The 24,432-nt window shown below is 46.7% G+C and overlaps 9 protein-coding genes across 9 annotated transcripts; 3 read left to right on the top strand and 6 right to left on the bottom strand.

The window, feature by feature from the left end:
• Window positions 1–269: 269 nt before the first annotated feature.
• On the top strand, window positions 270–1,764 carry N7510_000118 (uncharacterized protein; the record flags this gene model as incomplete). Its single annotated transcript, XM_056972048.1, has 3 exons — window positions 270–1,105; window positions 1,178–1,623; window positions 1,724–1,764. The coding sequence occupies 3 exons, from the start codon at window positions 270–272 to the stop codon at window positions 1,762–1,764; spliced, it is 1,323 nt and encodes a 440-aa protein (XP_056837165.1).
• A 1,119-nt stretch (window positions 1,765–2,883) lies between these two features.
• On the top strand, window positions 2,884–3,688 carry N7510_000117 (Polyketide synthase enoylreductase; the record flags this gene model as incomplete). Its single annotated transcript, XM_056972047.1, has 2 exons — window positions 2,884–3,166; window positions 3,216–3,688. The coding sequence occupies 2 exons, from the start codon at window positions 2,884–2,886 to the stop codon at window positions 3,686–3,688; spliced, it is 756 nt and encodes a 251-aa protein (XP_056837164.1).
• Window positions 3,689–4,567: 879 nt separating this feature from the next.
• Window positions 4,568–5,368, top strand: N7510_000116 (uncharacterized protein; the record flags this gene model as incomplete). The annotated part of the gene is made up of 1 exon (XM_056972046.1): window positions 4,568–5,368. The coding sequence occupies one exon, from the start codon at window positions 4,568–4,570 to the stop codon at window positions 5,366–5,368; it is 801 nt and encodes a 266-aa protein (XP_056837163.1).
• A 374-nt stretch (window positions 5,369–5,742) lies between these two features.
• On the bottom strand, window positions 5,743–7,185 carry N7510_000115 (cytochrome P450; the record flags this gene model as incomplete). The annotated part of the gene is made up of 5 exons (XM_056972045.1): window positions 5,743–6,169; window positions 6,221–6,492; window positions 6,547–6,773; window positions 6,844–6,995; window positions 7,061–7,185. 5 exons carry the CDS (start codon window positions 7,183–7,185, stop codon window positions 5,743–5,745), a joined length of 1,203 nt encoding a protein of 400 aa, XP_056837162.1.
• Window positions 7,186–7,405: 220 nt separating this feature from the next.
• On the bottom strand, window positions 7,406–7,828 carry N7510_000114 (uncharacterized protein; the record flags this gene model as incomplete). The annotated part of the gene is made up of 2 exons (XM_056972044.1): window positions 7,406–7,542; window positions 7,630–7,828. The coding sequence occupies 2 exons, from the start codon at window positions 7,826–7,828 to the stop codon at window positions 7,406–7,408; spliced, it is 336 nt and encodes a 111-aa protein (XP_056837161.1).
• A 2,692-nt stretch (window positions 7,829–10,520) lies between these two features.
• N7510_000113 (uncharacterized protein) lies at window positions 10,521–11,872 on the bottom strand (the record flags this gene model as incomplete). Its single annotated transcript, XM_056972043.1, has 2 exons — window positions 10,521–10,982; window positions 11,033–11,872. 2 exons carry the CDS (start codon window positions 11,870–11,872, stop codon window positions 10,521–10,523), a joined length of 1,302 nt encoding a protein of 433 aa, XP_056837160.1.
• Window positions 11,873–12,738: 866 nt separating this feature from the next.
• N7510_000112 (uncharacterized protein) lies at window positions 12,739–16,109 on the bottom strand (the record flags this gene model as incomplete). Its single annotated transcript, XM_056972042.1, has 9 exons — window positions 12,739–12,906; window positions 12,964–13,376; window positions 14,036–14,072; window positions 14,149–14,605; window positions 14,664–14,736; window positions 14,783–14,881; window positions 14,936–14,949; window positions 15,006–15,175; window positions 15,228–16,109. 9 exons carry the CDS (start codon window positions 16,107–16,109, stop codon window positions 12,739–12,741), a joined length of 2,313 nt encoding a protein of 770 aa, XP_056837159.1.
• Window positions 16,110–18,671: 2,562 nt separating this feature from the next.
• N7510_000111 (aldehyde dehydrogenase) lies at window positions 18,672–20,246 on the bottom strand (the record flags this gene model as incomplete). Its single annotated transcript, XM_056972041.1, has 4 exons — window positions 18,672–18,798; window positions 18,864–19,309; window positions 19,361–19,754; window positions 19,804–20,246. The coding sequence occupies 4 exons, from the start codon at window positions 20,244–20,246 to the stop codon at window positions 18,672–18,674; spliced, it is 1,410 nt and encodes a 469-aa protein (XP_056837158.1).
• Window positions 20,247–22,278: 2,032 nt separating this feature from the next.
• On the bottom strand, window positions 22,279–23,220 carry N7510_000110 (uncharacterized protein; the record flags this gene model as incomplete). The annotated part of the gene is made up of 1 exon (XM_056972040.1): window positions 22,279–23,220. The coding sequence occupies one exon, from the start codon at window positions 23,218–23,220 to the stop codon at window positions 22,279–22,281; it is 942 nt and encodes a 313-aa protein (XP_056837157.1).
• Window positions 23,221–24,432: the final 1,212 nt, after the last annotated feature.

The following is a 24,432-nucleotide window of genomic DNA, read 5'->3' as shown; positions in this document are numbered from 1 at the left end:
TGTTACGGTCTGGCGCACTCTGGGAAGCGGTGTGGGTGGGCCTATTACTAACATGCCGGGCCAAGATGCCGGCGGGGTACCACAGCTGGACCGGTTTTCTCGTCATACACCGAATCTGAAAATGCTCTTAAAGTTGTGGCATATTATTTCAACATAAAGTTTGATATTCAAGCAAACCGCAAACTACTTCTGCTGACTTCAATCGGTTCGATCTTGGTGGACCATACGAGACTCTTCCACCACAAGCATAATTTGCTTTTGTCGGCAACATGGGCCTAGTGGGTCGGAACGCCAACTTTGTTTTCGTTGAGCACAGAGGCCACCACGGCGGTATGGCTCGAAAGGAGCGAGGGTCCGTTAGGAGACATATTGCGAACGAAACTCTGCGAAAAAGATGTGCGCGACACGAGCCACCTGCCTCGCCGGCCTTCAGCGAAGCAATGGTCATGCAGAAAGTCTCGCCTAAGGACAGTGATATCGACACGGAAATGACCGAAAAAGCAACCTCGGACAAGGCCCAGGAAACAAGAACTCCGCTGGATCGACTTGGTGTTTTATCATTGCCCATAGGCAAACCTGATGACTCTGAACTCATCGATCACATCTCCACAAGGTTGTGGCCTGGCTTCCGCTACAATTTCGAAGGGTCGGTCAATCCTTTTCCTAAGTACTGGCTACCTCGGAGCCTTGAGAATCCAGCTTTGTATCACGCGTTTGTATTTTCTGCGCGTTGTCACTTATCGTCTCGTTTGAGTTTGGCAGGGCAGAAGCCGCGCGATAAGGGGAAATTAGTCTCCTTGGAAACGAGAGCCCTCGTTGCAACAAGAGATCAAATCAACTGTCACAACATGACAACTTCTGCAAACACGCTCGAAGATCTCATCATGATCACTATATGCCTTGCCACAAATGTACAGGGTGAAAGTTTGCTGATGGCCCGAGATCCATCGCCTTTCTATCCCATCTTGACGAGTGGTCGCTGGTTGGATACCTATGGCGCTCTCGCTTGCCGAAATGTACATTGGAATGCTGTTCTGCAGCTTGTTGAAAAATGCGGTGGCATAGAAAAGATTAGCTCCTTTGGCCTTCCTTGGGTAATTACCTGGTGAGTACTCTGTCGGCCTAAGTCGTAACTGCAGCAACAGGGAATTTTTATTTAGTCGGCTGACTTCGATAGCGCGGCATTGAACGTGGCTTCAACTACGCTCTCCCCGCCTGCATATCCATTGCTGGATGTTAAGGGGAGACCATGCCAAATGAAGAAATATAAAGAATTAGTCAACTTCAACTTATGTGAACCCGCATGTTTAACCATGGGTGGAGGTTTCGAGATCCTAAAGAATGTCGGATTGTCCGACAATCTAGTGAATGCCTTCACGTCGCTGGGAGACTTCTCCATGGCTCTAGATGCATATTCTACCGGCCAAATGACCAATGTTGATATGGACGCCATGCTTGACACTCGCGATGTCGTGATCCATACGCTGTTGTCTCTTCCTTCGGATTATGATGCGCCAACGATGCAATCTCGCGCTGGTTTTACCACTCTACCAGGGAGCTCGGCGGAAGCTGATATCAGTCTCTTCATATACCAGGCGTGTCGATGGGCAGCGCTATTATACGGTATATTGGTTGTATTTCCCATCCCTCGTTCAAAATACGCACGAGAGATTGCGGTGTCGGAACTTCAAGATCTGTTGTCATCTTTGCCGATCCAATCTAGTGATCATGCTTCCTTGCGTCTCAGGGTCTGGCTTCTGGTAATGGGGGGGTCCTCTTCGTATGAAAAGGAACAGCGAGAATGGTTCCGACTGAGACTGACCCAGGTATTGGGAACGCTGAAGATTACAGCGTGGCACGATGTTCAGAATTTACTGATGGATTTTGCTTGGGTACCAAATATATGTAACCCTGCTGCCTTGGGTTTGTGGTCCGGAAAAGTTAACCCTGCAAAAACAGATACCTTGATATACATGTGTAATTATAGTGTATCTTAATTTGTTTCTTGTTTTCGGTGCTTCAAAATATCAGTGAGCTTAGTGATAGGACTGAAAAGCTTCGTTATTCTTACCAGGGGAAGACGAACGAGTTATAATTCTTTACTGAATGTTTGTACCGCCTCTGCTCTCGCCACCAACCTCTATCGACTGCGATTTTTTGGTTTCCTTTATGCTAACCATCCTAGGAAATAAAAATCTCCAAGACTGGTTGGGTTTTGGGGAACCCCTAACGTATGTATTTAACCGGCTGTAATTAATTACGCATTAACTGTATCAGGTACTATAATCCGCCAAGAATTGACCGCTGGGATCAGTGCCGTGCCAAGAGAATTTAAGACAGAGGATAAAATCTTTTCTTGTTCTCTTGTACCAAATCAATCGTGCTTTTATACCGTACATAGAGGAACACTCGAAAGAATTCGAACGAGAGAGATCAAGAATGGCGTATTAAGAATGACAGTCTGACAGTGATAATAATTTTAGGAAGTAGATCGAACTCAAGCCCGAATGCGGCATTTTTATAGTGTTCATGTTCTCCACTTTATAGGTCGTCAAGAAAAATAGCAGTTTCACAAGTACCGGGTCTAACTTCGACGACAAATATATCGACAAAGGTTGCGTATGCAGATACATTCCCACGTTTGAGTTACATATTACGTTAGCTTACATTAGTGACAATGCTAACCGGAAAGAGTAAATACTGTTTTAGTATATTTGTATTCCCATAAAGGACTTAGAATGTTCAGTCCTCTGGAAGACCAAAGGTATAAGGAGCCTTCGAAGACAAACAGGACACGGTCTTCTCTTTATATTCCACTGTCCATTCTACCCCCTTCGGCTTTTTCAATCTGACCGAGGAGACACTACGATTCTGATCCTCAAAATGAGTATCTCGTTTGATGTCTTTCGAGGTTCCCAAGACGGGAAAATAGTGGCTGATAAGACAACACGTTTCCTGCAGCCTAACGAAGCTTATGTCGAAATAACACATTCTGGGCTATGTGGTTCAGACGAGCACTTCTTGAAGTCCGGAAATGCACTAGGGCACGAGGGCGTGGGAATCGTCCGACAGTTAGGCAAGGACGTGAAGAACTTGAAACTGGGAGACCGTGTTGGATTTGGTCTTATCCACTATGTATGTGGAAACTGTGAGCCATGCTTGACTGGTGTGTTTTGGACTCATTTTACAATGTGAGATATTAAATCACTCTATAGGATGGGACCAATATTGCGAGCACAAGAGGCAGTACGGCACTCACGATCTTGACCTTGGCTCATTCGGCGAAGGTACTGTTTGGGACTCTAGGTGCTTAGTTCCTATCCCAGACGGGTACGACTCTGCCGATGCTGCTCCCCTCATGTGTGCCGGGGCTACAGTCTGGACTGTCTTGACTGAGTATGGTATACGGCCTACGGATCGTATTGGTATTATGGGGTTAGGAGGTTTGGGCCATTTGGCCATCAAGCTCGCTGCGGCAATGGGCTGCCATGTCGTGGCCATCTCCAGATCGGATGCTAAGCGTGCGGAGGCATTACGGTTCGGAGCTTCTGAATACTACATCTTTCAACCGGGTGAGGAGCTCAACTTCAAACCTGTGAAGCATCTGTTGCTTTGTGGAAATGGTGGTGTTGATTACGCGTCGTTAGTGTCTCCACGTTTCATTAACCAGCGGTCTCTCACAAGCTAACAACCTACCTTAGTATTATTCCTCTTATGGACATACATGGATCGATATATCCACTGACCGTGGAGTTTTCCCCATCTTCAATTCCATCATTTCCGATGATTTCGAAAGGATTACGCGTGCAGGGCACTATGGTCGCCTCACGTCAGTCTCTCCGCGACCTTCTCCAGTTTGCTGCGGATAAAAGGATCATTCCAACTACAATGAAGTTTCCGCTCACACGTGATGGAGTTGAAGATGCAATGAAAACACTTCGAGAAGGTAGAATGAGATACCGTGGGGTGCTTGTGCGAGGATGATCTAAGCGCCTTAACCTCCGCCTATTATATTCATGAACCTTATTTCATGTTCTGCGCGACGATGCTATAATGCATCATGCATCGTCGCGCAAGTTTTTTTTCACTGATTTTGATTTCAAATCGTTTCTGGAACTCTTAGCCACCTACAAGAGTTCAAGTCAAGTGGCAACTCTGATACTATGTCTTAGATATTTCCCATGCAGTGATCGTTCCTGTAATTTAATATTCCACCCGTCTGTCCCGCTTGTCATAATAGTGGGGACGAAAGGCAAGCCTGGGCCAGAGCCTGGACTAATCGCAATTGGTTGTAACTCAATCCGGATAAGGTCCACTAAACGCGGGCCAGAAACCGAACCAAATGACGTAACTGTTCGTTTCTGGTCCCTCCCATTCATACTATTTGGAATATGCCTAATTTGAAAAACTGAACCTAAGATTTAGATCATGGTCGCGTGCGCTATTACGCAATTTCAATTTTGTATTTTGAAACATAGTTAAAACGGCAAAGATGCACGACACAACAATCTGTTCGCCCATGATTCATATCTTTCGACTTCGCATTTCTTCAAAGAAAAATTACACTATGACTGGCATCCAAGGGTATAATTTGGGCGAAATAAATTGCAAAGCAGCTTTTACGTCTGAATTTGCACTTGATTATGATGGACCTTTGCAGAATGTGGTCAATATGCAAGAGCAAGAGCGGAGGCAGATGGATGATCGGCCTGGCATGTATCTGAAATACTTGCCTTGTCGATATGATGCGGTTACTGGAAGCCTTTTGGTCGGTGGTGGATATCTGTTCGATTCACAGGACCATGTGAAAGAGTACGTGGACTGGACTACCCATACCTTTGAAGTGGGTGAAGGTGAGACCAAGTCCAAATTTTGGAGTCGGCCATTATTCAAGGACGTAAAACATCGGTGCTGGGATGTGATCGGAGCCTGCAACTTCACCTTACCTGATCAGCATGACGTCATTCGATTTCAACGTTGGACGTACAGCGAAGAAGGCGCGGCCGATGCGGCCACTTTACTGAAGAAAATGTATCCCAAAATCCGTGATACGGCAAAAAAGCAAGGCTCAGGCGCAATTTGGCTGTTAATTCGTCCATCAGATCAGCTTATTGGGCTTGTTACAGCCTCATCCAGGACCAATAGCGACTCCCACATGACTGGCTATCGATCTATTGCTGACCTGGAGCGTCAGCCTCCCTTCGACGAACACTTTCCTTCCAATCTCCGTTATGCTTTGGTTTATGACCGGATAAGCTTTCTGTTAACTATCTGGCTACCCCTTTCTCGCAGGGCTGGTGGCGTGCCCCAAGTGACGCCTAACTTTCCCCTCCTGCCAGCCGTAACACTTCCGCCGCAGACCACCTAGGTCTAGCTTCCTGGGGTTAGGAAGTCCAAAGGTTCTCTTCTTCTCACCCTTGTCCTTGGGAACCTTTTAAGGCTCATGCATTTGTATGTTGATGTGATCAGGTGGGTGCCTGAGGTGTCAGCGCCCACCACTGCTTTTAGATAGACCTTCCCTTCTGGGAGATCACTTAGTCAATAAAACTCACTCCATTCGTTTCTTCTCCCTCATGATCTCCATGATCAGGTCTCTACGTTGACTCTTCGACTTCGCCTGAGTCTCAACGCCATCATGATGCCATTTAGTCAGGCCGACGTCGCACATCGCTACTAAGATATAATAGAGTCGCTGAAGGAGATACGGAGAACTAAATTATTCCCGAGTGGGTGTGCTGCTATCTAACAACTTTGTGGCTTAGCCTGTTGGTAAATCAAGGCCTGGGCCAGCGTGTTTGCATCGCTATGCTCAAATGGATGTTCTCGCTCAACTTCAAGGATCAACTCTCGATGGCTGGGGCCCCGCGGTGTAAATATGCACTCAAATTTCTCCGGGTGGCTGATGATTCCCGGGGTGAAGTCGATATTCAACTCGAATTCATGGCCTTCCTGTTGAGGAGGTCTCGTTATGTCGAAAACAGCAAGAGTATGGGCGATTGTGAGAAATATAGATGTATCTGCGATAAGGCGGCCAGGACATATTCTTCGTCCGAAACCAAAGCTTACGTCGTGAGGGTCAGGCGCGGAATCGGCGGCATCAGAAGCAAGGAACCGCTCCGGTTCGAATTTGGAAGGAACGGCATAGGTTGCTGGATCGTGGTTGTAGGCCCTAGTGATCTGTCAACAGGGAGGGCAAGGCCGTCATTGATCCAGAACATACCAAATATTCGGCAACAGCAATGCACCTTTTGGTATCAAGTAACCATCCACCATATCATCTTCATCGGTCTTATGAGGAACGCCGAGCGGTGCCACCGTGTGCCAGCGAAGGGCTTCTTTCACGACTGCATCGATATATGGTAATTCTTTTCGGTCTGATATCGTCGGCAACCTTCGCTCGCCAGTCAATGTGTCAATTTCAGTTTGGGCCTTTTTTTGAACGTCTGGAAAGAGCATCATAGCAAGAAAAAAGCCTTCTAGAGCAGATACAATCTAGTTTTCATCAGTAAGATAACAGACGTGAGAGATTTTGAGGGTAAGTCGGACCGTATCCGCCCCGGCCCCATACAATGCGACCGAGGTCCATTTGACAACCTCTTCATTCTCTCCTTGCTCAAGGAGAGATGATGCAAAAGAGTGCTGGTAGCCCTTTTTGGTCATTTGATATTTCGTGAACGCAAATGGGTTCTCCACAAGTTTGGTTAATGTTTCGGCGTAGTACCGAGCAGTTCTTTGGAAGCTAGCGCCCGGAACCCACTCCGGGATATACCTCACTGTTAGCGAGTTAGAGATGGCCTTCTCAGATACCTACTGTTGAAGAACATAGGCAGTGTAAAAACTCACAGGCTGGGAGTAGGTCAACTAACCAAGCCCCAGGAACGATGGCGTTAGAAAATTGCTGCAGCGCCAGGTCGGCTAATTCGACCAGAGGGTCCTTTCCATGGGGCTCAATATTATAGCCATATGTAATTTTCAATATGAATGCACCGGCAGCACTGCTCCTCTCGGGAAGCTTAGCATGGGATACTGAATTCCGAAGAAGATTTAGGGTAAGACTCACGTCCTCGTATGATCGACAAAGTCCTTTGGATTGTGAAGCACCCGCCAGAGGAATCTTCGGGCCTCCACGTCCAGCATAGCATCAAATTTAGAAGCTGTGAAGCGAGACCCGATGACACGAGCCATGGCTTTACGATATGATCGAAGGAGAGTTGTGTTATCTTGACTCGACGGTGCCTTACTCCACCCTGACCTGTGATATGTCAGCTCATCTTGTATTGTAGTTACCATTGTGCGGGCAATTCGATGTTTTCCTCATGCACGAAACCTTCACTTAGGCTCATTATCCACGAAAAAAACAAATAAACAAGGCGTTTTGGGGGGTGGGAGAGGTTGGGGTGGCAAACTACAATTCATTGGCGAATATTGAAATAGGGCGAGATGAATGTTTCGCTGAATTCTTGTCCAGAATTCTGCTCGCAAGCTGGCGATCATTGATAACAATAATTGTTTGTCCAAATATTGTGATGGAGCTTAGCGGGCCTTTAAAAAAGGCAGATTGAATAACACATTAGCATTCTTGGTGGCAAGGTCAAACAGAGCCAAAAATGAAAAACAAACGTTACCGACCATACAGATCTTTGTGCTTGAGCCAATGTTGCCACTCTTGTTTGCCAGCCGCGGGAAGATCGAGTAAGTTTCCAATTATGGGCTTCCCTTTCGGTCCAGGTGGCAGCGGAAAAAGCTTCCTTGGAGTAAGCCAGGCCCGTAAGGTGGCCAAGAAAATAACAACTCCTGTGAGGATGAATAAGTGCAGATAGAGCTCCATTGCAGGCGAATCGATTACGAGTTCGTCTCAAAATGAAGTGGAGGGACGTCTATTCTTGCGTCAAGTAGTGCTCAACTAGTGGCCCCGGTAATGGATTCCAACACTCAGTCTAAAATGAAGAAAAAGCGATGGTGTCTTGGAAGGAGAGGAAAGTAAGTGAGGATGGTAGAATCTAATTTGCGTTCTTCAGGGTCAAGTCTGATTCTGCACTGAGCTCAAACAAAAGGCGTAGGTTCGACTCATGACAGTGAGATGTGGACCTCTTATCATCAAATGTTCGCGAGTGTTGCCATCTAAGCATCTATTAATTTTGGCGTAAATGCAATTTATTTTTGACAAGCTCCACTCCACATAAGCCTGATCGAGCTGAGGGGTGTTATCCATCCTTAGCGTGACAGGTAGCAACAATTAAATCAGTGGTCGCAGATATTCATAAGCACGGGGCCTTTTAAGCGAGGAGAGTGCACTCACCGAGGCAGTAAATGACAAGCAGAAATATACTAGCTGGATCTCGCTAGATTCCACCGATACATATTCCCCAAAAGGCTAGTATGGCAGCTGATTTTGACCGCGGGATGTAACAAGACTTTAGCGCTGAACGGTTGAGTAGCCCCATCCAATCACTCCTCTGCTGATTATCTCTTATTGTGGGTGACGCGTGACGATAATCAAATATATGTGCGCGCTTTAGACAATTTAAAAAATTCTAGTGAACGGGAAATATCCTGGCCTAGCCACCTGAGACGCGTTCTCGAAGCATTGAGCAGATTCCGAGTCGAGCTTAACTCAGTGAGTCAGGTCGAAGCGAAAATGACAATGATGCCGCTATTCTTATTGATATTGTGAGACTAATCCCATTTAGGTTCATGAGGTTCAAAAAGAAAAGTAAAAAAAAAACTCTTTGAGGAAGGTGGCACAGTTTTTTCCCGGGTTGCGTCCTGCAAGATCGTGCCTTAGTTCCTTGGTGTAAAATAAACTATTGATAACTCTCAAGCCGTTCCGTTCGTGACATGGAACCAGCGTTGCCCATTTCTAAAAGGTGAGCGCAGAACTGGAGTGTTTTTTCCGGAGACACCCCTGAAACGACCCCGCATTGCCTCACGCCCAGTCCGGCTAATCACGGCAGGTTGATGGTTGCTGGGGAGCCACAACCTGAGGGTCAATGAGAAGCTAATCCCAATGAGGCAAATGCCTATTTCGAGTCCGGCCTAAGGCGTGGAGAAAGCTACAACCTCCCACGCTAGTTGACTACTGGACACAGACTCATGTCAGACGACGACTTTCAATGCATGTCTCTGACCATGTGCTCCAATTCCGCAGTAACTGCTGGAATATAACTATTTGGTGGATCGGCTGCTTTTCAGGTATTGTCATGCCACATTGACACCTATCTGGCATTAAGACTACATCTACGATGCTTACTTGTAATGCACAGAATACCTACCGAGTACATAGTCTTCCAACATTAAGACAGCCCCGAGTGTCAACGTGGAGCTAACCCCAATGAAGCAATTGCCTCTTTCGATTGAAGTCTACGACAAGGAAACACGCTGCAGCCTTTTATGTTAATTTGATTAACACAATTCACATACGAGTCGTCCACACAACCGACCCGTCCATTTCTCCAAAAGCATAGGATTTTGAAAGATTTCAACCGCAAAAGATAATTAAATTGGAATATCTAAAGATGAACTGAATAGTTACGTATTAGGACAACCTTTTATAGTATGTCCAAGCGCAGGCACTGCAGTGTCGCGGAGCTCGCTAGTTTAGCCTAGGTGTAGGCTCGTTAGCCGGCTCATGAAGCTGCGTAGCAAGCTGTTGAACTCGATACTGACCTTTCTGTACAAATAAAACCAGATCATCACCAAGATTAGCACGCCTCGTTGCCCTCTTTTGCACTTTCCGCTTATTCTCATTCCGTAGAACCTTGGATTTTTATTGAAGAAGAAGGTTCATATTCATTGCCATCTGCGCGTCTTGTTCAAGAAGTGGAATATGAGATACTGAACTACTAGAACGCATTCGTTTTTGAGGGCTTCTCTGTAAACTCCGGACCTTGTAATCGAGTTGATGGGGATTCTTAGGCGTTTAAAAAATAGAGGATATAGAGCCTTCAACGTCAACAAAAGGTGATATTGGTGTCTGAAGTTAGAACGTAATTTTTCTAAGAACCCGTTCTTGATCAAGCGGGATAAGTTCTACACCTGCAAAACCACTACGTATATTCTCCCTAGTAAACACCATTTCGCAAGTAGTTAGATTGAGAGACAAGAAATCCTCCTTACCGATATTATTGTTGCTAATAACTATTACCTCTGCTACTAGTTTTCTAGATACGCGCTTGAGCGGACTAAAGACACTAATGTCAAGCAGTCGTACAAGGTGAGAGGTATAAGGAGGCATGTAAAGGCAGATAATAGCATTCTTTTATAAAATGCAAACAAATCTGTAGTTAGGTGACTACTCTGACAGTTAAGAATAAGAAATGGCTTTGCACTAGTTATATAACGTTAGATTTTAGAATCTGTTTCATACATCTGTTTTAGCTAGTGAATAGGTATTGAATCCCTCCGAGATTAGACAATGCAGAAATTTTTTATAGCTTCAAAGTTGACTTATATTAATTTATTATACCGAGAATTTGCCTGCGATGATGCATCGAAAGATATGCTTCTGCATTATATACATGTCATAGTGGAGACAAGGCAGAATTAAACTTTTGGGATTCCATATAAGCAACCATCTTTCCTCTTGCTTGCTCTACTTGATCCTGCACATCCAAATCCCAAAGCCAGCGTAGACGTTGCTGGAAAGTATCCTTGAGCTTTGCCTCGTTATCTCCGACACCATCCATGCACAAACAGAGCAAACTCGCAGTTTCTTTGCTACTAGTGACGACTCTTTGACTGCGAGGACGTCGTGTTTCATCGTATGCCTTGAAAGCCGCCATGACATCTTGTGCAGTCTTGACGCGACTGTCGCCAATAAGTTCTGAAAGCACATGTGCATCTTCGATAGCTTGCCCAGCACCAGCACCCTGATGCGGTGTAGAAGCATGGGCTGCATCCCCAAGAATAGCGACATGCGACTGAGCGAAAGTAGAAATATGGGGATGCTCAAAGATCGCCCACTGTGAAGGGTCCGGTATTATCTGGAAAACCATCAAAAAATGCAATAAAGCTGAAGATAATCGTCACTTACCTCAACAAGCGACTTCACGTATCTCCCCATATTCCTAGTATCACGCAGCATATCTTCCTTTGTCGCCTTCCTCACCCAAGTATCATAATCCCACTTATCATTCAAAACATAAACCCCTACATTCACCTTTTCCGCCCGCATAATCGGATATGAAATCCCGTAAGCACCATCCCCAATATACATCGTCGACACCCTCGCCCGCTGATCGCCGACAGCATCAACCATATCCTTCATACCCAGCACAGCGCGATACCCATACATACCACTATACCTAGGCCGGGTGCGCTTCGACTCCTCAGGAAGCATAGACTCCTTAACCTTCGACCTGATCCCATCACATCCGATCACAAAATCAGCGCTCACAGTCGTCCGATCATCAAAGTTCAACTGCACCCTATTTTCACGCTCAAAAAGTTTGTCCAGCCTCTTGCCAAAATGCACAATCTCACTCGGCACTAAACTAATAAGCGCATCCAAAAAATCGGCCCGTCTCACCGTTGTCTGACCAGACGGCAACGCCTTAAGATCCATCAACAGATCCCCCTCCTTCTCCCCGCTAGCCCAAATTACCTCGAACCATGTGTCTTTGAAGGACTCGTAGCCGGGACTATCAGCGTGAGTCGTAACGAGGGAGTCGTAGCTTTCCCAGATCTGGGGATCAATCAATGGCATTGCGCGGTGTGCGGCGGGTCCCATGGAGAGGCCGAGGCCGGTTTCTGCGAACTCAGATGCGGCTTCGTAGATCTGCACGCGGACGTTTCGGCGGAGGAGACCTGCTGCTAGGGTTAGGCCTCCTATGCCGCCGCCTATTATTGTGATGGTGAAGGCTTTTGTGCCCATTCTTTCCATTTTCGGATTCTGAGATCGAAAGAATGGATGAATCTATGGTTGATTATTTGAGAGCGAGATGGGTTCAAGAATGGTAGTCAATACGGGGTTTCCCTTCAGCTCCTACCCAGTCGTGTTCCGAGTGTGGGAAGGAGATAACGGGACTCGGATTATTAGAGGTTGTGTATCATGTCGAATTAATCTTTAGTTTGTTACATCCATGATAAGACGCCGTTCAATTTATAGAGCGGTCGATTGTAGTCATCAGTTCAATTTCGGCTTACTGTATTGATTTAGAACTCAAAATGAGATGACGTTATGCATAGACGTAGCGAAAGTAATAATCTAACAGTCACTCCCTGTACGGAGCCCCGCAATGCTCGAGTGCTCTCGTCAATGTGCTGGTAATTTTTGCGTATCCAAAATTCCTCGTGAATTCTAACGCTATCCGTATCACATCAGCAGTAGAAGACGGTTGGAATAATCTCGACCAAGGGGCAATCCGACCAATTAGACATGCTAAGCTTAAGTAAGTCCCAGAATTATGTGATTCCTCTGATCATATAGCGAGTAAGCCGGGGTAATGTTCAGACCCCACTAGGCTACGCTCTAAAACATTTCTTTCGCAGTTCGATCCGAGGGACTAGTCTATTATTCGGTCATAATATACCGTTATAATTTCTACGATGGATTCCACTCATTGTACAACCCCTTCGACCTTGGGTCGGACGCGAGAATTGGCAAGTCATATGCGTTGTACTCGTTTTTGACGGTATTATGAGAGACTCGTATATACCCCTTCGAGATAATGCCGAATCAGGTATTGAACTTTTACGATCACTTTCCTGGGTTAGGGGTTTTTCCAAATGACAACGCGCCTATGGGACTTCTAAGATCAAACTCAATGCACGGGCTGGGTTTTGGTGGGCGGATTTGGGCGAGGCCTGAGAGAAACTCCCAATTTGAAAAAGGCCGAAGTAATCTTCAGACCGGTCGATTCGGCGTCTCGCCTGCAGCTGAGGTTGGGCGATGAAGAATGCAACAACCTTTTAAAGTCGGAAAATTGTTCCTTACTTTGACCGGGCTACTCAAGCATTGCGTACAGTGAGGGTCATACGTATCTTCGCATATATTGCCATCCGTATCACCCCATGACACTTCCATCTGTTCAGAAAGCTATCATGGTCATCGGACCGCAGGACGCTAGACAAATTACCGACCGGTCGCTTCCAGCTCTCCGGGAAAATCACATTCTCGTCAAAGTCGTCTGTGTTGCTTTGAACCCTGAGGATTAGAAGCACGTTGACTTTCTGTCTGCGTCCGGGGCATTGCTTGGCTACAATTACTTCGGAATCGTCGAAGAAACCGGCAAAGGTGTGACTCAATTCGCCAGAGGTGACCGTATTTGCGGTTTTGTCCACGGAGGTAATGCGTTCAGCTCGAAGACGGTGCCTTCGCCGAATACATAGTTTGTTCAATGCACTTTCAAGATGCTGGATCTCAATCTCGGTTGCTTCTGTAATCGGAAAGTCGTAAGCATAGAAACCGACAACGCAATTTCATTTATAAAATGCGGCTGTCGACTGAGGATGGTGAAGCCGTCCGCCGTCAGCACAGGGTGAACACATTAGTGTTGCGAAATGTTCATATCGCCATGGAACCGTCTGCTCGAAACCGCCCCAAGGGTGGCAAGCGCAAGACTTCCATGATGGCGTTGATATTGCTACCCTACTCGAGTTGCCAGCTAAGTAAGCTTATGAATTGTGACTTCAGATGCTCTCACGTGAAGGGAAAGACAAACAGACAGACATGTGTAGGCTGTAATGAATGAGAACAGTTTCCAGCACCCTGGCTCCAATTAATAAAGAAAAAGACTCGACTTTTAGACTGAAGGCTAGGATGTTGCTGTCCGCTATAAAGGTAGCCATATCCCCAGCTAATAAGCTAGCATCATGGCTGAAATGTGTTATTATTTTTTTACATGTTCACGCCACATGCTGTCCACCATCATTGCAAGACCATAGAAAGCAAAAGCATGGCTCTGCTCTTGCAAGGTGTGATATACGCTTGTCTTTCGTTTAAATGCCGCTTCTGAATAAGATCTTTTGCAGGACAAACTCAATCTCCCTTGCGCAATCAATTTCTTTGCAAGTGCGGCACCTCCAAGCAACATACCGATCTGGCCTAATGAGAAGGCAACCGTCCTCTCCCACTCCACTCAGGTCAGTCCATTCCATGTACTGATCTACAAAATCGCCTCCTATTCCGATCGAGAAACAACTAATCACCAAGCCCATTTTGGTTGACGTGGCCTCTGCCGCCGGTTTCCATAAGGGCCCACCTGCTACGCCGGTGAAAAGGGTGAATTTCCCGCCTCCTGCCAAGTCCTGCGTAGAGAGCCTGATCTGAGGGGAATACGTATTCAACCAGGAGTGGGGTAGCCTGCACCCAGGGCGAGTTTGAGGAATGTAGTCCTCTATTGCATTTTCCAACGGCGCAAACCCTGTATCTTCGTCGGCTGCGTAGACCGCATCACTAGTGTATCTTTGATTGAAAACAGCGCCCAGTGATCGAGTCGATGCAGAAGATAATACAGCACTTCTTTTGAAGGAAGCGCGGCGGGCTGCGCCTATAGACGTAGGGGCCCGGAGCTCATCAACGGCCATTGAGCGGGTTTCACGTGAATCTTCCATCATGCCCAGAGCCGCATGTATCTTAGCAACCTGGTCACGGCCGTAATTTGAGCTTCCGGTATAATCAGTCGCGATATATAAGAAAGCATAGAATAGCTTGCAGGACTTACAGTCGCGTTACTTCAGCTCCTACTGGTTGTCGCTCAGCGTCATAAGTGCGTAAGAGGTCTTCCCCAGCCAGTCCTGGATACATGAACACATTGTCACGGGTAGTAAATGAGAAACAAACCTTTCTCCACCATGCCAACTTTCCAAGCCAGATTATAGGCATCCTGAATGCAGGTGTTTGAGCCAAGTGCCATTGTAGGGGGGTGCCGATGCACCGCATCTAAGTCTCATCAATCGCGGGGCCGTGAAAAATATCGCAACATTATTCGGTTACCTCCGAGACAGAATCTGTGTACATTAGCCATCATGGTTGACCGCCACTGGGGCCAAGCGATCTGGCGTACATATTTCCTCGACTCCAAGATTTGGCGTAGCTCTCCTGAACAGTCCATAGATCTGTACGGATTACCTCGATTGGTATATCATCATCACCAATCCACGCTCGAAGAGGCTCGATATACGATTGCGGCTCTGGTGCTTTGCTTAATGTGATTCCAGGTTTCGGAAAAATAACCTTTGCTGGGAGTTAGCCTTCGGAGTAATTAGACGGGGAAAAGCGAGCATACACCCAGCCACTCGTACCAGGGTTTAACCATCCGTAGCATCATCGACCAGGCGTGATCTTTCAATTCTGACCCCGGATTCATGAGTAAGTGGAGATCACCTAACCTGTTGTCCATTCTGCCCCGGAGATCGGCTTTGAAGAGGACATTCACTGCTCTGTCTGTTCTCAGTTTAGTTGAGAATGGAAGATCCAGAAGCTTTGCTACACGGCTGTGACTTCCGTCAGCGCCGTACAGATATCTTGTCTTTATATGATAGGTTTGCGTGCTGATCCGGTCGTACACGTTGACGATGATCGTGTTGTCTGCGTTGAGCTTGTAGCCAATTAACTCGGTGCCAAAACGTACTGGGAACCCATGCAATGCGGCGTAACGAAGCAAAATGGGCTCTAATTCGGTCTGAGGGAGGTCAGTGAATCGGCATGGAGTGACGGTCACCATCTTGTCGGATAAGCCTTCTCCCCATGAGTGGACGCGGCCGTATTCGGGCCCGAGCATGCTCTCGGCATATCGGATATGCTGGATTGCCTCTCGAACACCGGCACTGGCTTTTAAACACTCGTCTTCTAGACCAATGTCCCTCAGGCACTCGTATGCTGCGGGGTTGGTCATGTGTGCGCGCGGCGTATTTGAGATAGCGGGTGCTGAGCTGATAATGAGGCCTCTTTGGCCTTCCTGGCCATTTTGGCCCAGAAAGCAACCCATTGATGCTCCGGCGGGGCCGGCACCCACGATGAGGTGATCGACAATAACCACTGGAAGATTAGACGACATCTCTTTTGTTACCTGAAAAGGCGTCTTCCAGGTGGTCCCATCGAGCTTTGCGGTACGAACAGAAAGAGATGGATTATCTTTCAGGGCGTTCATCTCTTTGCTCCGATTCATCGATTCAACGTATCTGGTGATAACATTTCCAGATGAGGGGGTTCCGCCCTTTAAATGAGATTTCGCGCTCGAAGTTTTCTGGCCTCTGTTTTGAGTTTGTGCTTTCCCGCTGCAGAGTAGCCCCACCTTTAATTCCCCGCAAACTCCTTTCACTTGGCCAATAATTGATAACGGCTCTCACTTTGATTTTCGTTTAGGATGATTCGGATTCCAGGATAATATAACAACCATTATCCAGCTCCTCTCATACAGAATAGAGAAGTTTGGATGTTTTGTTTCAAAACTGATGTTCGACATTCACCATTCGAAAACAAATACGTCTAGTGAAAACGGCATCGGACGCGTCATCGGGCATTTGCCTATTCCGGCGTAGATATCGCCCACAAGAAATTGACATCAGAGATTTTCAGTTCCCTCTCATCGCGATATTTATCTTCTTCCTACCTGTCTCTAACTTAAGGGACCTATGTTAAGCCAACTGAAACCTCTTAGAAACTCATTCTACAAAGGGCTAAAAGGGATCTTGTATTCTTCTGCCTCTCGCCTTTAGTTAAAGCATTATCCTAAAATACGAAGAAATGCTTATAATAGATGCGGCAAATCATATTCCCAAAATTCAGACCAAAATCTGATCGTCGTTGTCGGATATGAAGATAATTTTGGTATGACAGCTCAAACGCTCCAGATTCGGCGCTCCTCGGACTGTTCAAAAGAGTCCGTTGTATCCAAATAAATTTCCCAGTAAGAGCACGGCGCACAGTGGCTTTTAAAGAATAGATATAGTGATAGCAGAAACAGACGAAATGGAATTTTCAGTGCCAGTGCTGATTAATTGGATCAACACTGTTTCTTTGGAGGGTGAAAATCAGAGATCCAAGAGGTACCCCGGAAGAGCATTTTCCAAGGGAAAGTGCATAATTAAACTGCAGTTCACTAGCCATGGACTACCTTCCAATGGGGAAAATCTATACCCTGATACCAGAGATACTGCTGTCTCTATAAATGCAAATACTCATACAAGCCTCATTTTGAAGCTCATATGGCCTCCATATTTGAGCATGCGCCGTCTTGATAACCTATTTGTCCAATATATCACCGCTTGCCTGATGCACAATGTCTTTTGCTGGTATTTTGGTATCCCGAGCACTATTGATCTGTGAGTGAGGGGACAATTTTGGCATTCAATCAGCCAACATCATTGTCGATCAACATTGCTTGCCTCGTGCGCGTTAAGAGCTCACGAAATGAACGATATACCAAAACGCACTGAGAATCTCTTTCTGGCCCCACTGCCAAGGCCTTAGTGCAGATCATGTATTGAGCTAGCCACACTAAGCTGAGGGCCGCCGTAATACGCGAATTTGTATACTATAGTGACCAAGGTTTGCAGCCCAACTGTCAGTGCAGGATGTAATATTACAGGGTAACAGATAATACCATACAAGACGGATCCTTACCAAGTTTCTCAACTTAGTGTGGCCCGCTTAATAAATGATCTGCACTAACGTAATTCCCGGGTGAGTGGGTCACACAAGCGAGCGGGTCAGCCAAAACACCATAGTAAATGGGATATATTACAACTCGATATTTCAACAGCCACGCGTTAGTTTGATTTGATTATCGGTACAGCAGTATTAATAGGCATCTTAACTGGTATGATCAGTCCTAAATCTAAATTTAAGAAATATTCCCTTGCATTACCAAAAAATACAGCTACATCAACGACAAATATATATCTATGAACCGTAATATATGATAAACCTTTTAGATCCCATAAATAGGCTATATATGATCCAAAAAGTACTAATATACAATAGAACCTCATATTAAGCTCTGGTTGTTGAGTTGTAATATCCCATTTACTATGGTGTTTTGGCTGACCCGCTCGCTTGTGTGACCCACTCACCCGGGAATTACGTTAAGGCCTTGGCCGTGGGGCCAGAAAAAGATTCTCAGTGTGTTTTGGTCAAGGCGATTTCGAGAATCACTGTATAAGAAGCTAATAGCACATTTTCTATCTTGTATATTTGGATATTATAGATAGGTATCGTCCATACATCCTGAGTTGATATATAGATACTGTTGTGTCGTTGGTTGGTCTATTTTCTTGCCGTAACACTGGCCTTTTTTTCTAGAAGCAGTGATTCACTGGGCCAGCGCAGGCCTTCGCAAGCCAGGCTAAGACAAGATGTTAAGTTATGAAGGACTAGAAATTGAGAGGTCATGGTACAACTCCAAATCCAGAATACTTCGAGTTGCCTATATTCTAGGAAATGGTTGGCAATCCCCTTGACATTCTGATGGATTTGAAAGGGAAAGGGGTGGAATTTTGATGGAGTGCGACAGGACGGATTTGGAGAACGGACCACAGGCGCAGAAGCATGCACCATTAGTCTAATACAATCAAGGTCGGGGGCCACCCCGAATTAACAATAGGGGTTTGAGAGCAACGGAACACGAAAAATGGTATGTCTCATTTAGATGTGATTTCTGTTCAAAAATGTCGTCAAGCCAATCCAAACTCAAAAACAACGCCTATGCATTAACTTTTATAATACCAGACTAGTCCATCCAAGTCACACTCTTAGTCGATAAAAACTCATTCAACCCCTCCTCTGCATTAAATCTCCCCCAACCACTATTCTTCACCCCACCATGAGGAAGAACAGGCTCATCATGAATAGTCATACTATTAATATGTACAGCCCTAACCCAATTAGCTGACGACAAAACCGCACCCTGACCAAAACTTACCCAGACTGGATCTTCTTGGCCATCGCCAATCCCCTCCGCAGATCTTCTGTAAACACTGACGCCGATAGTCCGTATCCGCTGCTATTCGCCAGGTGGATCGCCTCGTCCTCGGTTTCGAATGCCATGCACGCGGCTACCGAGGCGAAGGCTTCTTCTTGCCACACGGCCATGTCTTCTTTCACGCCGCCCAGAATAGCTGGGGCTAGGCGCACGCCTGCATCGGTGGGGATCTTTGTTTCTGCGGAGCCGGAGATGAAATGTGCGCCTGAGGCTGCGGCGCTCGAGACTAGTGCTTCGACGCGGTTCTTAGAGGCAGTGTTTACGAGAGTCGGGGGTAGGGCGGAGGGGTCTGCGCCGGCGAGGGAGGCTTTCAGGGCTTCGGTGAAGGCTAGTGCGATGGAGGAGTGAACGAGGATGCGGTCGGTTGCCATGCAGATCTGGCCGGACTAGAGAAAAGGTAGTTAGGACTGAACCTCGAATTCGGGTAATTTGCTCACGTTCAAAAATGCACCAGCAAGCACGCCCTGCACGGCGATCGTCATGTCCGCGTCAGCACACACGATGGAACTGTTCTTCCCGCCTAGCTCCATCAGACATGGCTTCAGGTTTTGCCCGCACGACCTCGCAATCTTACGGCCTACCGCCGTACTGCCGGTGAAATTTATCTTGCGGACGGCAGGGTGTTCGATCATGGTGTTCACCACCTCGGCGGCGTCTTGTGGGCGACAGTGCAAGATGTTGATGCAGCCTGCGGGCAGACCGGCGTCTTCAAAGGCACGGCCAATGGCCCAGTAACAGCGCGGGGTCAACTCAGAGGATTTCAAGATGGTAGTATTACCGGCGGCGAGAGCACAAGCAGCGGATCGGATACCGAAGACGTAGGGCGCGTTCCTATAGAATTAACTTTATATGCGCAGCAACCGAACATGTATGAACTTACCACGGCACAATACCGAGAATAACACCCATCGGCTCCTTGAAGACCATTGCACTCTGACCTTCGGCTTCTACTACAGGGACCCTTCCACAAATCGAGGTGACGCGGCCAGCGACCTCGCGCAGCATGCGAATAGCCAGCGGCACAACGAATCCTTGCGAAGCACCTACATCTGCGCCCATCTCGATGCGCATGTACTCGGCATTCTGCTCAAGGCGCTGCTCCAGTAGTTCCGCAGCCTTGAGTAGGAGATCTCGTCTCACTATAGGGTTTGTCTGCGACCACGCGAGAAAGGCAGCATCGGCGGCTTCGACGGCGTAAAGGGCATCGTGCGGGGTGGCTGCGGCAGCGGACCAGCACGTTTGATTCGTATAGGGGCTGACCACGTCAAAGGTAAATGAGGGGACTTCTTCCTTGCCGTTGATGATTAAGGGTACCGTTACCATTGTGCTGAAGCGATGTGATGGAGGGAAAGTATTAAGCTGGAATTGGAGGAGATGAACCGGTTGTAGTACAGGACCAGAGGGTTGGTGCTGCCAAGACTTGGTGCTGTCGCAGTACTTGTCACGGCCTATGAGTAATGTTAAATACTGCAAGCCGCGTACCCGATAATCATCTGCTTGCATCCTATGACGAATCATTCGAAAGGAGAATTAGCCTGATTCGGTATAAGACTATGTCGGGATGAAACGAAATCGACCTGATCGACCGTTACCAACAGACCTGTCCCGACCAGACCATACCGGACACTGACGCCGGTGAGCATCCATAGGTGGCATTGCCGGCTCGGGCAATTCAGGCATATTTGATCCGATGTCCGTGATCAAGTCGCGACGAGCGTCGCCACGGGTCCAACGGGAAGGTTCGAATGACCTCTAGGTCCGATAGGCACTGTGGCCCATGCTTTGTCAACATCTGGAACGTTGACCCGAGCCTTCCCTCCTACATGGCTGCGGCCGTTCGACAGGGTCAGAAAGGATGGTCTGTTGGCTGGGTGTGGCAGGTACGTTCAATCACCGCTTCCACCTCGGTGATGGCGAGAGCTATGGTTCAGAAGACGCCAGATATCGCCTGGGTCGCACCCCGCTAGACGGTCTCGGCGTATCTGAATTTACGGGACAACGGATTATGGCATATTAGTAATTTGGCATAGAGGGCTAACGTATTCAGTAAACGAGCTGATCACCCTGAAACACTATAGTAAATGAGATATTTTACAACATGAAATCTCTACAACAATAGATTAATATAAAATTTATTCCTATCTTAGTACTATTTAGGCCATACTTAGTTTCTTTATTAGGATTTAAGAGATTTTGAGATTTAGTAGTTGGAATATATATACATAGCATTCGATCATGGTATATTTTTGGCAACGTAGTAAAATAATTATTTAATCTCAATTTAAGTTAGTCCATCCTGTTTGTTCTCCTTATCAATATTATCATTCTAATAATCAAATACAATCAATTTGCGGTTATTGAAATATCGAGTTGTAGAATATCGTATTTTACTACAGTGTTTTGGGGTGATCAGCTCGCCTACTGATTACGTTAACCGGAAATGGTGATATCACTAATACACGTTGCATGCCAAGTTTTTGCCTAGCCAGAATCTTTTTCCTAACAATAGATTGGTATTATGGGTTCACTACTGAAATTTACTTCACGCCTCATAGGAGTGGATCATATCCAGAACCTACCACTACAACCCTTTAGGTAATAACCCGATTTGTTCGCCGCCCGTCCGCCACCATCAATTGAGACGAGGATTAAATCAAGCCGCCACAATTTGGAAACTACATATATTTTCTAGGTTGCAACTATTTTATTAGTCTCATAATCTTAATATTCTAAGCGCATAGTACAGAGGGACTCAATGGCTGTGACCAGGCATGACGGACCGCGTTTGACGGGACCGTGTTTGGCAGCACTGCCTTGAACAGCACCGCGTTTGAAGACTGCGTTTGACAGGTGACACGGGACATAGACTGTTGTAGATAAGTAGAGACTCTTCCTCTGTCTCTTCTTCCTTCTCTCAACTTGGATCTCCCGTCGACTATAGCACTCAGATTGAATTCTTTGTTCGCTTTCTTTCTTTACCTGGCACCCGGTCACACACACAGGATCATTTTGTTGTTGACGCATCGATTTGATGGACTGCTCTCTTATCATTTCCACAGGATAATGTACAAGATAAAATCTGGCACTCCGTGACTTGCTTCGCTCCTGGATAGGATTGAGCCCGCCCTCGGGTTTTCTATGGGAGCGTTGGGTTTTAGGCGGGTTTGGCGAGGCCTAGTAGGATATCTAGTTGGGAGGATTATTTTGACCGTGGGAGTAGTGCCTTCTCAAAATGTCTCATTAGATATCAACGAAGGCTTTACTAACCAACTAGTTATACGCCCTCGATGAACAATTAACCGGAAAACGAGGAAGCAGAATTTGATGAAATGGTACCATCTATTACCGAGCTTCACTAATCTTCATCGGACGGACAACCCAGGAAGAATCTAGAGGTGTCTATCCCATCCTGTACGGCTTCCCTCACCCCATCCGATATAGCGATGCCGACGGCTTCTGCTTCAGGCCCTGCTGCAAAAGCGAGCAACATTTCAAACGCCATCGCAATTTCTTCTGCAATTTCGCACGCGAGCTCTTCTTCCGCGCTCATCTCAAATACCGCCTTCCCCGTCAGCCGCTCTAGTCCCACGCCGCTATTCAAACTATCGCCGTAAATAAGCTGGACTTGAGTTGGGACCCTAAAGACCGGGAATTCCGAGGATTCTGATGTTTCCGACCCCCCGTTGTTGGAGCTGGACCAGATTGTTTGGTTAGTGGCGGATGAGACGGTCGCATGTGCATATCTAAATGCTAGAGTCCAAAGCCATGTATCGAGGTTCTCTATAGAGTACAGAGAGTCAATGATAGAAACCGCTAAAGTTCCAGATTCGTCAATGCCGCCGTTTGAATCGATCCACCAAGGCGCGACGCTCATGGTTTTTTCTCCATCGCACTTATAGTAGGTGGCCTCCTGGGCCATGGTCGACATCGTACCCGTCGCACCGCCTGGAAGCGTCGCAAATGTATTCCATGAAGTTGTCGTGGTAGTTGTAATGATAGGAGTGCCAGTGTTGGTGCAGAGGCTGCTAAAAGCCGTGTAGAAGCTACCCGCCAGGTTATATGCGGCCAGTGTAGAGTTGTAAGTCGACAACCCTTCTGTGACGCCTGTATAATATCCCCAGTTTCCATATGTGACTGGGCTCTCGGTAGCGGGCCACAGTGATGTAGTTTCGGTGACACCCGGCGTATTGGAGTCAGTCGAGGTAGAACCCGCGCAGTACGTTTCGATTAGCCCCGTGTAAATGTCTAATTTTGTCACCACCGACGATGCACAGTGGATGAGCGCCCCATTTGTCATGTTATAATAACTGTAGGGGATTTGACTAGTCGATTTTGTTGGCTGTGGCGCAGGCGTGGTCCAATCAGCCGGGATCGTCGTCGGGCACTCAGAGGCAACGGTCAACCGTGTTGTGAGACCATTCGTGCAGACACAGACCGGCCCAGGATTTGGTCTAACCGGCAATCCGTAGCAGCCTAGTGAGTGAACACTGATTGTTGTTGTCGGGGTCGGTGTCGATTTCGAAATCTTTGTGCGGCTAGGAACTTTGCGAGAACTCGAATCAGTGTGGATCATATAGAAAAGCTTCTTATGATCATACCATTATGCGGTGGTTTTGACTTGCATGCTTTGGCTTCCAAAAAAATTAGCTTTCGCGCTAGAAAGGTAAAGAGAATTGAGATATACCTGACTTTGACGTCGATGTCCGTAAAGGTGTCAATGTCGGAATTCGTGTGCGGCTAGGGGCTTTTTGTGACAATCAGAATCAGCGTGGGCCAGAAATAAAAGCTATTTCTGATCATACCGACAGGTCCGATAGGTCCGATAGTTTGGGGTTTCTTCATGCATACTTTTGCTTCAAAAATATTTAGCTTACGAACAAGAAAGGTTGTGTAAGGATTGGAATGTACCTCGCTTTGGCGTTGGTGCGCTGGTTTTTATCTGGACATGAGAGGTTGATGGCAGTGGTGTCTTTGGCTGGGCCCTTGGCTGATTGTTTCGCTGATTCCTTCCAGGCAAAGCCAGTGCAAATATTGCTAACTGAAGTAACCACCAGATGAGCCGCATATTGAACAAAGACCTTCTTTGGCTTTCAAGTTTGTAAAGAACGGTCACGGAGGGAAAAAGTTATGGTTTCTTTTTGCGACCTAAGCGGGTAAGTCAGTATAAATATAATTACTGAAGACAGACCACCTCCTGATGCCGGTAGCGACTGTTATTTATTTATATTTTGTTGAAACGGATAATTTTGACGGGGTATTTGGTCCCATACTGCTACAGTACATGGGGGGCCCGACTTGGCTTACCATTTAAAAGTTACCGGTTTTAAATTATATGTAATAGGCCTTATCCAATTGATCCGCAGCTCCCACTAGGTTCCCTACTCGAACAGACGGAAAGATGGGCTTGATTCATCTTTTGAGCGCCCTCTCCTCCTTCCTATAGAGCAAGAGTTGCCATCCATATATTCATTTCCTCACAATGGTATTTAGTCTTAACATCGAATAGAAT

The sequence above is a fragment of the Penicillium lagena genome (assembly GCF_028827675.1).
Source record: "Penicillium lagena strain IBT 129212 chromosome Unknown utg000001l_segment0_segment0, whole genome shotgun sequence".
NCBI classification, from domain to species: Eukaryota; Fungi; Ascomycota; class Eurotiomycetes; order Eurotiales; family Aspergillaceae; genus Penicillium; species Penicillium lagena.
This window is presented reverse-complemented; position numbering and strand designations above follow the sequence as displayed.